Here is a 15,152-nt window from a genome sequence, read left to right as displayed (position 1 = left end):
CCACCCTCACAAGGATTTACCACTCCACAGCATTTCTGGATCAACATTTTACACTATTTCCACACAACCGAAAAGGAAAACATCCAGAGGCAGCAGCAACACATGCTCCAGAGAGGCTGGAGACTTCCTGGACATCTGCATTTCTGGCAGTTTGACATACACTCTCCTTCAGAGAAAGCACAATTTTTTAAAGCAAAGTTCTTAAAAATACAAATCCAACGAATGTTTCTGGACACCCAGAGCTAAACCCAAAGCCTGTTTACTCCCAGCCACCTTCACCCTCCAACCCTGCCCCAAGCAGTGGCAATACACCAGCACTCACGCACAATCCAGTGTGAAAGAACATCCACGTCTTGGTGGTCCCATTAAAAACAAGAAGTGCAACACTTCAGATTCTGTTGTGGCTTAATCACCACAGCATGATGATAAGCTGTATGGAAAAGACCTAAACTCATAAATAGGTGTCAAAGAATTTCTTCTCTCAAGGACAAACGTGTTGAGATTAAAATATGTTATTTTCTGCCCACTGCAAAATCCTGAGCAAACTATTTAGCGTACAGCTGGATGAGAGCTACGATGAGTCGCAGTCTTCTCATACATTTGGGTTTGCTGTTTAAGGAGCTTGTTCACAAAAATATTCCAAGTCTTCCCTGTTGGCTTGTAGGTAATGTTGGAAGCCATCAGAACCACCCACTCAGAATGGCACAAAATTTAAAAAAAAAATAAAAAATAAAATTCATCAGCTCTCCAGTGTTGTTTGTAACAGAGACTGACAAGCCAGGCGATACATATTCATAGAGGACACACTGGAAGCAGGATGCAAAGACACTCAAGCATGTTTTCTTTTAAAAGCTACCTCAACTTCACCGGACGGGTTCTACCCAGTGAGGCCAGGCTGCGACCAACGCTCCTCTACAATTTCCCCACGACTGTAGGTCTCAGACCTCACACCACCTCATCCAACAGCGAACTGCACGGTGTGACACAGCAGCCAGACAACCCTACCAGAACCTGCAGCGCAACCAAGCATCAGCCGCCGGCCCAGGTCCACGGTACCAAAATCATCCCAGGTCCAGGAACGTGCCATGGGGGCAACCGAGGGCTCCACACTGGCACCCAACAGCACCCATGAGCGGAGTCATCGTGTCACCCGAAAGCTCAGCCAGTTCTCAGACGGCTGTGCCTCGGCTCTGTTTGTGCAGCCTGAACCTAAGCGAACGAACCTGGCTAAACCCGCCCTGCTGGCTGCTTCGGCGGCAGAGGCAGCCTGCCCTCCAGATGGGAGACGGCATCACAAGGCGAAATCGGGGACTTTGTTCTCTTCCCAGTCCAGCAGCCCCGACTCTGGCTGCTTCTTCAGTTCTGCTACTGACCCTGCTTTGTCCACACACTAGAATGAAAGCTTCACCTCTGCTTTTATTAAAATGATGATTTAAACTTTACTAGTATTGAATAGACTGCCTTCTTATTTACCATTTAGGCCATGCTGCAGCTATTTATACCTTTCTAACTGTCTCAGCTCTACATTTACATTTTATGGCTATAAAACCCTTTTAATTTTCTTTTCAAGATCTACTTCAGCTTGTCTTTTGGAAATCCTCACTTCATATCTGTTTTTTGTTTTTTCCTTTCTGGACCAACCTCCCCTTCCCATTTATTCCCATAAATTCTTCATTACTCCCAGTATTTTGAGTAGTTTATGTAATGAGTCTGGATTAATTTCCTCAAAGCACTCAAACACAAACTTTTCCCGTCTTTTTGGGAAACAGAACCCACACATATTTTGCATCTCTGATTCAAAGAAATTCCACGCTTTGACATTAAAGTCTCCAAATCACAATAATGCTAACTAATAAACTCTCATCTTTTGCCTCGTTTTGCTGAACACTATTACAGCAATTTGTTATCCCTATTCATTCTCAGATTCCTTGGGGCAGTGAAACAAAATATGATCGCTGAATTTTAAAATCATTCACATTCCAAATAATATAAAAATCATACCTTTAATTGAATTTTCGCAGATGCCATTTTTTCTACCACAGCAAGTTCATGTAAATGTTTGTAGTCAACAGGTTTATACTTCTGGCTGCAAAGACCATTTCTCATAGGAATCACCAGATTTTCTAGTTATCACATAAAACACATACAAGTCATTCAAATTCTGGAGCATTATAGCATGAGTCATAAAGTGAAAACATTATAGATAGAAATTAGAAACAGTATATTTTAAACATTAAAAGTTTCTGTAACAAAGAGATTGTTAGTTGGTAAGAACTTGAAACAAATATGAAATAGTAGGAATTATATAAGAAACATTAACCATTTGTCTGTTTACAAAGAGTTTATTTTAAAAGGTTTTTTTATACGTGAATTTAAAGAATAATTCACTTTAAACTGGGTTTACTGGATTTTTAGAAGTTCTAATACAGAAATACGCAAGTTTCAATATATGCATTCTTACTTCACAAATTGGAAAACTATCTCAATATTTACCATAATCTACAGATTGAGCAATAGGAGTAATTTTTTTCTAAAAGGTACATAAACTACCAATTCTGTGTAAATAGAATGAATTGCAGCTATATTTCCTATTGAATCTCCAGCCATAAGAACAGCATTATTTCTCTATTAAACTTCTGTAGGCCTCTGGGAAAACAGCGTACTTTCTTAAAAAAACAGAAAGGCACAGAACTGCAAGGAAAACATCATACTTGGTTTCTGCTGCATGCAGTATGGATTACAACGTCCACTTTCTGCAGTCCTGTCATCAATATTTGAAAGACCGTGACTGTATTGAAAGACTGTTGTCCAAAAAACCCCAGAGGAAGTAGTTTTGCTGAGAAAGCATTTGAAGTCAATAAAGATTTGACCACGCTGGTCTTTCGCCACACAGTGAAGCTAACTTACAGTGATCCCTTCAGCAAGTGGCACTGAAGGATTGTGTATTCCCCGAACAACAGCTACCTCGAGCTTACCACAGAGCCCTCCTTTGAGCTTACGTTCACGTTCCTAAAATCCACTCCCTTTATCTCTCTTGCCCCTTGCCGCCTTCCTAAGAGTGAGAACTTCCACCATTTCACAGTCGCTTTAACCCAAAGCATATTATGTATGCACTTAAAACTGGGGGAGCCACGGACTGAGAAGACCAGCAGCCATATCAGAACAAATCCAGACAACCAGGGCTGCAAATCCTGTCTGAACAAGATTTGTCAACAGCCAAAGAGAAGCCCCCTCAAGGTAACCTCAGATACAGAGCTGCTGAATATTAATTGACAGATATTCCTGGCTTATTGGCCTGCCCCATCAAAACAGCACCGTGTCCTTCTTCCCCTCTAATCGTCACCTACAGTTTCCACAGGCAGCTTCCACTCTCTGAACTTGAGAGGATACACCACCTACACAGAGGGAGGCTTCCTCTTCTCCTCCTGCTTGTCAATCCTGCTTTCTTCGCCACTAATCTTCTCAACATGCGAATTATTCCACCAGATCAGTGTTATGCTAACCAGGTTATAGCTTTGATCTCGTATTATGAGTACTTTTTTATCCTCTATATACCTTACAAACAAAACATTCGGTGGTTTGATCCACTGATTTCTTCCATTTTATCCCTCCTATGAGCTTAGTATGAATAATCTCCTTTCTCCCAGGTTTTAGCCCTTTAGGTAGCTCTGTTCATCTGTGGGCTTTTCTTCCCATCAATTCAAATTTAAAGTTCTCATCCCTAAGTCAGCAAGATTTTATGTGAAAATTTTCTTTTCCTTCTTTCTGAGACTGCTTACAGCATTGTCCAGCAGAGATCATGGAACATCATTCCACGTTCCACGTAGCAAAAAGTTCTGTCGCCAAACCCCCCGGGGAGCCACCCGTCCTGTTCTTCCTCCCAAGCCCATTACTCCTTTGTTTCTGCTCCCGAAGGCTTACAACCACTCCTTGTCTGGCAGGAGTCACTTTGGGCAGTACGTCAGCATCCGCACGCATGAGCAGCGGGGCACGGCAGGAGCTTCTGAGCAATTCCACAGCATCTCTCATTCAGGCTCCCGTCAGGCAAATGCCTGGCAGGTAGTTACCAGGTGTATCCTGTCCTAGTCATTGGAAAAGAACTGGTAACCACTACTAGTACTACTAAATGACATCAACTACTGCTAGAAGCCATTAACTCCACCTCCTTGGTATGGTGCTTGTGAATCTCATGACCTTTGAAAAGCATGACAGTGAGGCATTCCAGCATCAGAGACCCTCAGATAACTCCAGACAGCACACCACACCACGGGGAAGACTCAGGACAATTCCAGAGGAGATGAAGATCCCAATCCCTCCCTGCAGCACCCGCCGCAGAGGCCTCGGTAAGGCCCTCATGTCAGCGGGTGGGGAGCGTTCCACATGCATCCTGCACATGTGTCAGTGCAGGCGCCGGCAAAGCCTCAGGCTGCAACCAGCTGCCAGCCTTGCCAAGACAGCCTCCGACTCCTGGCCTGAAGGAGCTTCTCAACCTTTTCACTAGCATGGATCTCTCACACCACTGGTTTTGAGTTGTGACACAGATATCCAGGGGTCGGAGCCCTTCCCAGGTATGGCACTCTAAACTGCAATACCCTGACCCATTTTCTTTGGTCTACATCAGCACTGTCATCTCCTCAAACTACCCCATGAAATGACTGTTTGCTGTCCCCGATTGACAGCTCTCACTCACCACCGGCTTTGGAAACCCTGCTTTCTCTATGCCACCTTTAGTCCTCAGGACAGTGGAGTAATGGGAAGGATAAGAGACATGATCAAAAACCAAATCTGTGTAATTTTTTTTTTGCACCTTTTCTTTCTCAAAATATAAAATAAGAGAAGAGGGTTGACAACAAAAAGCATGGAAAAAAGGATGAAAAATGTAAAAGTGTGTACTGATGTACAGGAAGCAATAACTAATAATAGAAATAATAATAACAATAAAAAATAGTAATATAGTGCAGAAAACGACTAGGAAGGGAGAATGAATCATCTCACTGAACGAATAGATGGAGAGAACAAGGAATGTTATAAAATAACTGGGAGAAGCACTGTTTTTCTTTGGCTTTCTTGTCTTAATCTCTTCTAACCACAGAAAAATGTTATCAGAGAACAGAGAATAAGCAGAGAGAATCCATTTACTTTAAAAGGTTAAACTTGGTGGTACCTGGATAAAAAAAAAGTTGTTACTATGTCAGGTTTCTAAACAAAAAAAGCTTGTGGCAATGTTTAGAAGCTTTAGAGTTTTCTCTGAAAGTCCCAAATTTAATTTAGCAACATAATCTGATATTTTCTACACACTTGAAGTTTTATCTAAAACATACAAATACACATAGCTACATATAGAACTACTGTAAGAGAAAGTAGGCACCTGAGGTACTCCCTCAGGTAACTAGCTCATCTTCACCAACTTAATAATGTCCCTCACATCTAAGAAAAAAATGACGAGGAGTGAAAGACAGGTTCAATTTCCAAACCTCTAACCCCAAATAATTTGATTTTATCTTTGCTTTCAATATGCTTTTTCCTTTAGCCTATATATCTAAACCTTATGAAGCTCTGCTACTAATCTCTACCAGTTTCTTCTTCTACTGAGGACTTTACTCTGAGGAATTTTCTGAAGTCAATAGGGTCTATCCATGTGAGATTAACTCCAAAATCAGGGTCTTGGCATAGAGGATGCAAATGTAATGGATGTGTCTTATATTTTACAAAGAAAATAAATTATATATATTTTTATATGTATGTACACACTCCAAAATATATACACATACATACACACATGGATAAAAATATAAAATATTAAACTTTCAGATTTTAAAATGCCTTTTCACAATTTTCTATAACAAATATTTGCTAAAGTCTGAGATACAATTATACTGATAAATGAAAATACTTGAACTTTTGCCCCAGTAGTGTAAAGCTTTAGCACACAGATCCTCAGTAACTTTACATAAGCTGGGAAGCTTATAGGGATAAGGAATGGGCCTTTTCTTTCCAACCTCTTTTTTAGGTTCCTTTGGTAGTGAAACTTGCCATCATGTATGAGCAGACTTTTCCCATTCACTATTAAAAGTGAGGGGTCCCATGTTAAATGTTAAGGTAAACCCTGTAAAGCTCTCCCATGATCCTCCTTCAAGTCTCCCCCAAGGATTGTCATTTGCCACAGGCCTACAGAGTTTGACAACATGACTGCAAACGATGCCTCGTTGTGGGCAGACTTTTTTAAGTTAAGCACCAGCACAGTCCCCAGTATCGGCACAGGCTGGGGATGAATGGGTTGAGATCAGCCCTGCAGAGAAGGACTTGGGGATCCTGGTGGAGGAAAACTCAGGCGTGAGCCGGCAACGTGCGCTGGCAGCCCAGAAATCCAGTCGTGACCTGGGCTGCATCAAGCACGCGTGGCCAGCGGGTCGAGGGAGGGGATTCTGCCCCTCTGCTCCGCTCTGGTCAGAGCCCACGTGCAGCACTGCCTCCAGCTCGGGGGTCCCCAGCACCAGACAGACGTGGAGCTGTTGGAGCGGGGCCAGAGGAGCCCACGACAGCGATCGGAGGGCTGGGACCCCTCTGCTGTGAAGAAAGGCTGAGAGAGTTGGGGGGGGTTCAGCTGGAGAAGAGAAGGCTCCGGGGAGACCTGACTGCGGCCTCTCAGTGTGTAAAGGGGGAGCATAAGAAACACAGGGAAAGACTTTTTACCAGGGCCTGCGGTGACAGGACAAGGGGGAATGATTTTAAACTGCAAGAGGGCGGGTGTAGATTGGGTGTGAGGAAGAACTTTTCTTACCGTGACAGGTTTGCCCAGAGAAGCTGTGGCTGCCCCCTCCCTGGAAGGGTTCAAGGCCAGGTTGGACGGGGCTTTGGGCAACCTGGGCTAGTGGAAGGTGTCCCTGCCCAGGGCAGGGGGGTGGCACTGGATGGGCTTTGAGGTCCCTTACAACCCAAACCAGTCTGGGATTCTCTGATCAGAATGCTATAGAAGCTTCCAGATGCAGCTATTAATTGCACAGAGTATTTCATAAGTAGTTTTATTCTAGATTGTGATAAAACAATTAAATTGAACATGTTGGCATACATACCCACATCACTAATCCTCCGAGTTGTAAAGAATGTTCCATGGTCCGGTTTACTCATTTTTATTTTTTATGTATTTTTTATACCTGTTGAGAAACAAACAGATGTTTTGAGAATACCAACATTGTGGATGCAATCTAAAAACACATTCAAAAAAATACGTATTGTTTTCTGAGGGCACATCTCACTAAAAATGTAATTAGACAGAAATTTCACAAGTTCATCTTTCATTTTAAGAGAGATTTCATGTGCCTCATATCACTTCCAGCTAAGAAAAAGAAAACAAAATACGATTTCCTTGATGAATCTGTAATGCTGTCACATAGATGGATCATCTATTCTTTACTTTGTGCTGTTGAAAATGTAACAATCCTATTGACCCAAATGCAAGGTAAGTTTCAGAGGTGTTCTTTGCTTTTTAGAAATTAAGCCTGAAAAGATCACTCTTTTCTTAGATTTAGAGACTGTGGTTTATGCGTAGATCCCCATACACCCCCTTTAAATCTCTCTGTACTAACACTTGTCAACCCAAGTCAGCTGTTTCAGCAGAGGCTTAGTTCCTGATGAGCAACCATGACAGGCAGCATGTAGCAAGTAGTCACAGCATCTTGGGATAAACTTGACATTTAAGATGCAATAAGATATACAACATAGTAAAAAACTTCAATGTCTTACAAACCTTACTTTCACCTTCATTAAGCATGCATGGGCACCTTCCCCGGTCTCACAAAGAAAAGCAATAGATCAAAACGGGGGGGTTTCAGCTGAACTGAATCAACAGCTGAATAATGGCAGGAGGAGGAGGTCACATCCAACCAGGCTCCCCACAAACCCTCTCCCTCAAACCCAGCTCTACCCTACCAAAGTCTCCTACACACAAAATTTCATCCGCTTGATCACACCTTTGGTGTTTGTCTGGTCCCACAGCAAGCAGCAACACTGTAAATAGTAGACCAGCAAAATCTGTTAATTTGTGTATTGTGGAGTTATTTCTCTGCTGTTCTAGTGAGTTAAACCAGTTTATCCATACAAATGCTAAGGATGGCACAAGGCAGCAAGGAGGGAAGAGCAGCAGCAGCAGCAATGCAAAGGGAACTACCCTGACAGAGCTATTCATTTCAGTCAAATAAAAATGTGAGACTGCAACCAAAGATACTTCACGCTGTACTTCCCTGTGAGCTGTGTTTCTTCATGACAACATTCTGCATTGCAGAAGCATCAAAACCAGCTAAAGAGTAAACATCTGACCTAGACAGACAGCAGTTTCATGAAGGAGCTTCCACTATTGCTGCAAACAAATGTTAAGTACAGTTGAAATTACAGCCAAACAGCACACATACACACACACTACTGCTCCTGTGGCTCGGTGGCGGTTTGGTGTTAATTCTGTACCTGTTAACTGTGCAAGTCACAAGGCAAAGAAAATTCATGACCGCCAGGCTCTGTACAGTGAATATTCCATGACCCAACCAAGCAGAAAATGGTGAACACGCATTGATAAAGCATGGTATTTCTTCCAGCATATTCTTCAGTGTTATTTAACATCGCTATAAAACTGTCCCTTGCACTAAACCAAAAATATCAAAGTCTAAACGTCATCTGTCTTCACCTAAGAGTGACCATCCCTTAACAATGAAGGGACCTTTTCAAATCTGTTCTGAAAGTAACTGACAATATCAATTGTCAGAAGTTACACTGAACATCATCATCTGATCACAAAGACTGAAATTAAAGATACACAAGCAAGAAAATATGACAATACATGAGGGAGTTCATTCCCCTCTTGAAAGATTAATGTGTATTTTACAATCTAAGAGTCAGCTGGAAATAAATTCACAGTCTCTATCCCAAAGTCTACAGACTCCTCGAAAGACAAGTGAAAAAGAAAGGAAGAAAAAGGTTAGCACATTCATACCCTTGATTCCATTTTTCTCTGCTTAAAGCAATTATTTGGTTTCAACATGTAACCATATAACACTGCCAAATTCATCCAGACAAATGACGTAATTCTCCATATCAGAAGCAACTTTGGCCTATTTGTCATGGTAATGTTTTATCTAGACATCAGCTTATCTACATATAATTTTCTAACTGCATATATGCTTCTGTTGGAACAGATACTTTTAAAAAAATCAAATTAACTATATATGTAAAGCCTTAAGGTAGGGATTTACATAACACAGGAAAGTATGGGATTTACCTGTATTCTTCAAGATGCACAAAGACAGTTTAAATGTTGCTTCTTTCCCCCCTAAAGTCAAAATATATTTTTCTGCTGCTTCTTAGAAAGGTCAACTATGCATGGGTTTGTCTTTCTCTATTTCTTGGAGAAATCACTGAAAATAACTGGAACAAGAAATGCTCAATCACCAACATACAAATCTTTAAGCTATGGGCTGATCAATTTTAAAAAGGCATTTAAAGAAAATTCTTTTTATTCAGGTTGTTTACAAGTCTGTAAATTAGGTTTAGTTTAGTATTAGTGTCATAATTCTTTAGATTTCCAGTCTCCAAAATCTTCCCGGGAGGAGTGGGAAGTAGACATATCATGAAATTCCATAATTAAAAAAGGGCCCAGAGGGGGAATCTTAAAAAAAAAAAAAAAAAGAGTGAAATGCTGCAGACTGGCATAATTTCCCATGGAATTCTATAATATGCAGCACTTTCTGGAAACTCCAGCACAATTATGTGACATAACCTTCCACTGAATTAGTCAATTAAGGCTGAACAGGAAAACATAAAACACTAATAACAAAAGCTGAAAAAGTAGGAAAAAAACTGTAAGAAAACTCAAAATATTTGTTTAGTACTACTTCTCAATTATTTCTTCACAAAGAAACAAAACCAGGCTTTTTTCTTTTTTTTCCCTTTCCTGAGTTTTGCCCTTCCCTTGAAGAGTAAATCAACCACATACCTGAATTTAGAGAAAAGGGAAAGCATCACAATATATCGAAATTCTTTATTTTAAAGCCCTTTTGACTGACCGGTCTAAACCAGACCTTCATACATCTCCTTCTCAGGTCGTAAGTCATCACAATTCCTAGCCTCACTCAGGAAGACGGGAATAGTCAACTGTGGCTTGATGTTTCTGTAAACCTACTGGTATTTTTACTAATGGAACAGTGAAGAACTGCACCAAGTCTCCCCTCAGAGCATCAGACACAACCTGTATTTACCTAGGGCCAAGAAAACAAGGGGGAAGAACCAACACGAGGATTCTGACCGTGTATGACCGTTCTGCAGTGGAGCCACTCGAGCCCCACAGATCAGCAGCATGGTTTTTAAACAGCAGCAGGTTCTCTTGAGGGGTTTTGTGTACTACGATTAATATTTACACAGCAGTGTTTCTTTTCCTTAGCAGAGATGCCAGCAAGGCTACCACATTCTGAGATGCCGCAAACAGAAATAAAGATACCTGCATTAGACTTGAAGCGGATTGTCTGCACACGACTTGTGGAACCATTTGGACTTTTTAGTTTTGTAACAGCCCAGTGACAGGCAGCAACTTCGACCAAGTTGCCAGAATTCCTCAAATTAAAAGCAGGAAAATATATCTACATAGGAAAACACAATCCGGGATAGTCCTAATTGCAGAGTGAGACATCAGGGTTTCTTGCAAAGTGAAAACAAAGAGATTTGCAGCAATGAAAACTGGCTTTGCTTTGCCTGCTAGCACTGGCAGTTCTTGGCACCCAATTTCCCCGTGTTTCAGTTAGAAAGGGAATTCAGTGGTATATTTGAGTACAGAGGTACAAAATAAACAATCTACCTCAAAAGATTCTCTGACTCTGCTCTTTTTACAAGGTTAGTCCTTCGAAAGGGCATTTAAGCCTCCATCATCAGTTTTGCAGTCCCTATTCATTCAAACCAGTATTACAGTAGAGATATTTTCCACTGATATGGGCAAGCTGCTGTCAGGCAGTGTTTTCAGAGCACAGGCTTTGCATCAGCAGTCTGAGGAAATCCCCGCTGATCTCCATCTCCCCAGGCTGAGTGGAAGAACTGTGATTCAGCAGTTTCAAAGAGCATAAAATCTACTTCCATTTTTCATTCTTACAAGCATAACACATGGAAAAATCATATGTAGCAGAATTTTATTCTACTTCCTCTTACATTTCCACTCTAGTTCATGGAAAGTAATGCAAATATTTCAGGGGGCATTCTAGTTTTTAACAAGAGCCACTGGATTTTGCATCTCAATACACCTGGCAGTGCTTTTAAGCACCTTCATCCTTTTGCTCTTGAAGAGACCATTGGAATGTTTGCATTTGATAACCTTAAGAGAGTAATTTCCACTATGTCACTGCTCTCATTAAATTCTGAGATCTGCTAGTATTTCTCCTAGTTGTGGAGTCTGAATTAAAAGGGAAAAGGAAATCAATTTAGGGTGAGGCTTGGTATATTTACATCATAATGACACTCGACAAAGATTGAATTATTTGTAGGTTTAAAGACAACTAATTTAACCGATAGCGGTGGGTGCTCAACCTCTACCCTGCAAGCCCCCCATCTGCTTCAACTGAAATTTTGCACTGAATGTAGCTACAGCTACAACCCAGACTTTACATTTCATTATGAAAATCATTAATCTTTAAAAGCTTGCAGCTGCTTGAACAGAGCTAATGAGTTACAGCTAATGATTTTTCCCATATACCTATGTGGTTTTGAAGATAAAATACTGAAAGAGTAGAAGTATCAATTTCAATAAGAGTTCACTGCCTTAAAAGTCTTTTCACCTTCACAGATTACAACAGAACAACTTTCATTTGCGTACTTCTTTTGTAAAGGAAGATTATCCAGTAAGCAGTACTCCTTAGAACAAGAGTAACTTCACTTCTCTTGCTCTGGTAATTGTCATATATTTTCACTGGGAATAGGTTTGTTTCTGTGGGCTTTTTTAGCAATTAGTTTATTAACATCCATAAAATGCAGCTTGAACCAAACACACTATCCAGAAACTTGGTCAATCCATTTAATATTTGTGACTAGAAAGATTAAGAAAAATTCAAGAAGATTGACATCTTAGCATATAAACTTTTCAAATACTCTTTAGACTTAAGCCACAAGGAAATTTGGGTACCTTCCCTTCGCTAAAACATTGTATGCCAGGGGTTAGGGACAAAGGGGCATGAAGGAGGAAAACTTGGGCTTCCAATGCCCTTTCTGAAGGGTCTCCTAAGCACTGACACCACAAGGATTCCCACATACTGGGTGGTTGTCTTCTCCACACATATTAAGGGATAATCTACTCCGAAGGTTTCTGAATAGTGCCTACACCTCACATCCAAACATCCTAAACCAAAACGAAGTATCATGTCATTTGAGTGTTTACTCCAAAACACTTTATCCAGTAACTCAAAAAAATAAAAAAAAAACCCAAACTCCATCGGGGTTCCCTTTCTTGGCTCTGTCCCGGCGTGGTCAGACTGTAAGGCAGAAAAGCCCCCGAAGCTGCCGGGACAACAGCGTTAGGAGGTTCTGCTTTGCCCACGGTTCCCCACTCGGCTTTGATCCAGAGCAGCTGGGGCCAGCCCGCTCCGGGGGAGCTGTGCAGGCTTTGTGTCTCCACCATCCTCCCAGGAGCACAGGGGTGACTGTCTGCCCTGAGGCTGCTGGCACACTTGGAGCTCGTCAGGCCGGGATGGCTCTGCTGCCCATCCCTGAAGAGGAAGCTCAAGGCCAAGCCAACAGCAGCAGGAGCTGAGGCCTCCCCCCTGCTCACTGTGGCCTGCAGGTGCTGCAAAGCCAGGGTGAGGGCAAGCTTGTCTCCAAATGCCTGATGTGCAGTGAAGCCTAAGCTCGGATTTGTTCTCAAGAACAGGCAGGACAGGCTGGAACAGAGCAGGTCAAGTACCTGAGAGCACCCACTAGAGAGGGAGCTACCTCCTGTGGCCCTGGGAACGCAAGGACCAGTCAGGAGCTGTCCCTAACAGCTAAATCAGATTAACTTCTCAAACAGAGAAGTGCTTCCCTCTCCACCCATGCCATAACAAACAGGATGGCATTTTTACTAGGTACTGCCAGCATGGAGTCCCAGCCTGCAGCCCTAGCAGCAGGGGAAGGGCAAAGGAGCATTTTAGCTGGAGAACTAAGAACCAGACAACTCAGCAGATTTGGAGGAAAGCTCTAAAAGAAGAAAAAAAACTGCATTAGGGAGCTCTGCCAATAAGTACTACTTGCTGTACAACTGCATGGGTGGATGCAAACTCTCCTGTAAGTATCAGCAATCCGTATCCAAGTTTGACAGAATGAGCAGTCTCTTGCACAGACAAAGCCATACTTCTCATCCCCAGTGTGATATGCAAGCTGGCTTCTGGTTATTCTCCTGCCTTGCCCACCAGCTTACAGTACCTGTTCCGGCTCTGGTGTACGTGGTCAAAGCACAACAGCACGGGATTTAAAAGTAAATTAAAAGAAAACCAGGTCAGGTTCAGCTGGAAATAGAGAAAAGGGATACCACCTGACAGCTTCATTGCTCCATCAAACCTTTAGCAGGGTTAAGATTTTATTAGGTTAAATGAAACAAATCAGGCTGAATTTCAAAATTATGAGTAAAGCCTTCCTCCTGCCTGCTTCTCTTGGTTTCTGAGCATCCCAGCACTCCTGATATGGATAAACTTGGGAAGCAAGCTCTACACAGTGACTCTCTTCTAACCCTATATGAAGGCAAAAATAACTTATTGATGAAAAATTGGGAGTACTTGAAAGCTTTAAGATGACTGGATCCATTGCACCCACTTCTCTCTACAAACCCTTTTTATTACTGTTCCCTGCCCAGCTGCCACATGAGCGTCATTCTCCTGTATTACACATTTTGGGAACCATCATCCTAATCTGGGTCCATCTGGCCAGCTTTAAATGACAAGCTTCTTCCAACACAAGAAACATTGTCCTTTCTGAAAAATAACTATGGATACTAGTAAGCTTAGCAGCAGCATAGCTACCCTCCAGTTTATTTATTTATTTATCCCTTTGGCAAATGGTTAGTATCTCTTCTTTCTACTGACATGCTTCTGATACAATGTCAGTATTTTAACAGAACTTGACATATTTGCCTTAGCTTCATCTCCTTTGAAAAGAAAGCAGGAGAGTGCATCTGCACGAACACAACTGATGCAAAAAACAACTTATTGGCCATTTTCTTTAATTTTAGGGCTCCCATCTTTGATTAAATAAGTGTTTATTCCCTTCCAGCCTACCCATTTCTCTCTTCTGGAATGATGTCATACATTTGTATTTGATCTCAGCCTTTTAATGGATATTTTTTTCTGTTAGCACAAATTCAATGTTATGACTTCACTAAACCACTGAAAATGAATGTTAAGATGGTTTCAGAAAGGACAAGATCTGTATAAACCTGTATTTTATCTTCAGTAACCAGAAAATATACCGATCAAAATGATAAAACCACTGCAAGTTACATTTACTTCTGCTTTAATGCTGATGTATCTAAAAACCCCTTCAATATTATAAAAGTTCATCTAAGCCTGTGTTCAGATACTCCGCTTCAAGGTTTTGGTCACACTTCAATAGAGGCTCTAGGTTGGAAGACTCGATGCAGCTTCGAAAGAAAAAGCACAAAAGATGAAAAGCCACGGAACAGAAGCCTTTAGGACATAGAAAACTCTTCCCCAAGAATGCTAAATCAGCTATGTCTACAACCAGCCACGACTAAACCTTGTAGGAACAGTAAAAAGCACAAGGTTTACCAATCCTCTGTTTCTCCTCCTGTTGACAATTTAGCATTTCACTACAATTCAGAGCTGGTTTAGGTAATAACTAATATGACCTCTTAAAAGATGATGCCTCCAATTCAATGAAACACTGCAGTGCATTCTTAACGTAAACACTTGCATGTGCCCGAGGTGTATGACTCGAGTATATTCTTCAATATGGGAACACCAAATATTAAGGCAAGATCTACCCCCTTTCATTTAAATAGAAATTAAACTCTACAAGTGTCAGTCAGCATTTCTGGAGCAAGCAAAGCCTGCAGACTGCGATCACACCCCGTCACGTGTTGCTGCTGGTGATGATTCATGACCAGTTAAGGTCCCAGTTCCAGGAGCAGGAGTTCTCCCAGT

General features: G+C 41.6%; 1 protein-coding gene across 1 annotated transcript in view; it reads right to left on the bottom strand.

Moving 5' to 3' along the window:
• The window catches only part of CCDC148 (coiled-coil domain containing 148), a 77,237-nt gene that overhangs the window by 52,324 nt on the left and 9,761 nt on the right, over positions 1-15,152 (bottom strand). Inside the window, exons 2-3 of the mRNA XM_074828217.1 lie at positions 7,074-7,154; positions 2,002-2,123 (exon numbers count right to left, since the gene is read on the bottom strand). Coding sequence (XP_074684318.1) covers positions 2,002-2,123; positions 7,074-7,128 — 177 coding nt within the window. The 5' untranslated portion in view covers positions 7,129-7,154. The remainder of the gene's footprint in view (positions 1-2,001; positions 2,124-7,073; positions 7,155-15,152) is intronic.

The sequence above is a fragment of the Strix aluco genome, chromosome 6, assembly GCF_031877795.1.
Source record: "Strix aluco isolate bStrAlu1 chromosome 6, bStrAlu1.hap1, whole genome shotgun sequence".
In the NCBI taxonomy this organism is placed as follows: domain Eukaryota; kingdom Metazoa; phylum Chordata; class Aves; order Strigiformes; family Strigidae; genus Strix; species Strix aluco.
This window is presented reverse-complemented; position numbering and strand designations above follow the sequence as displayed.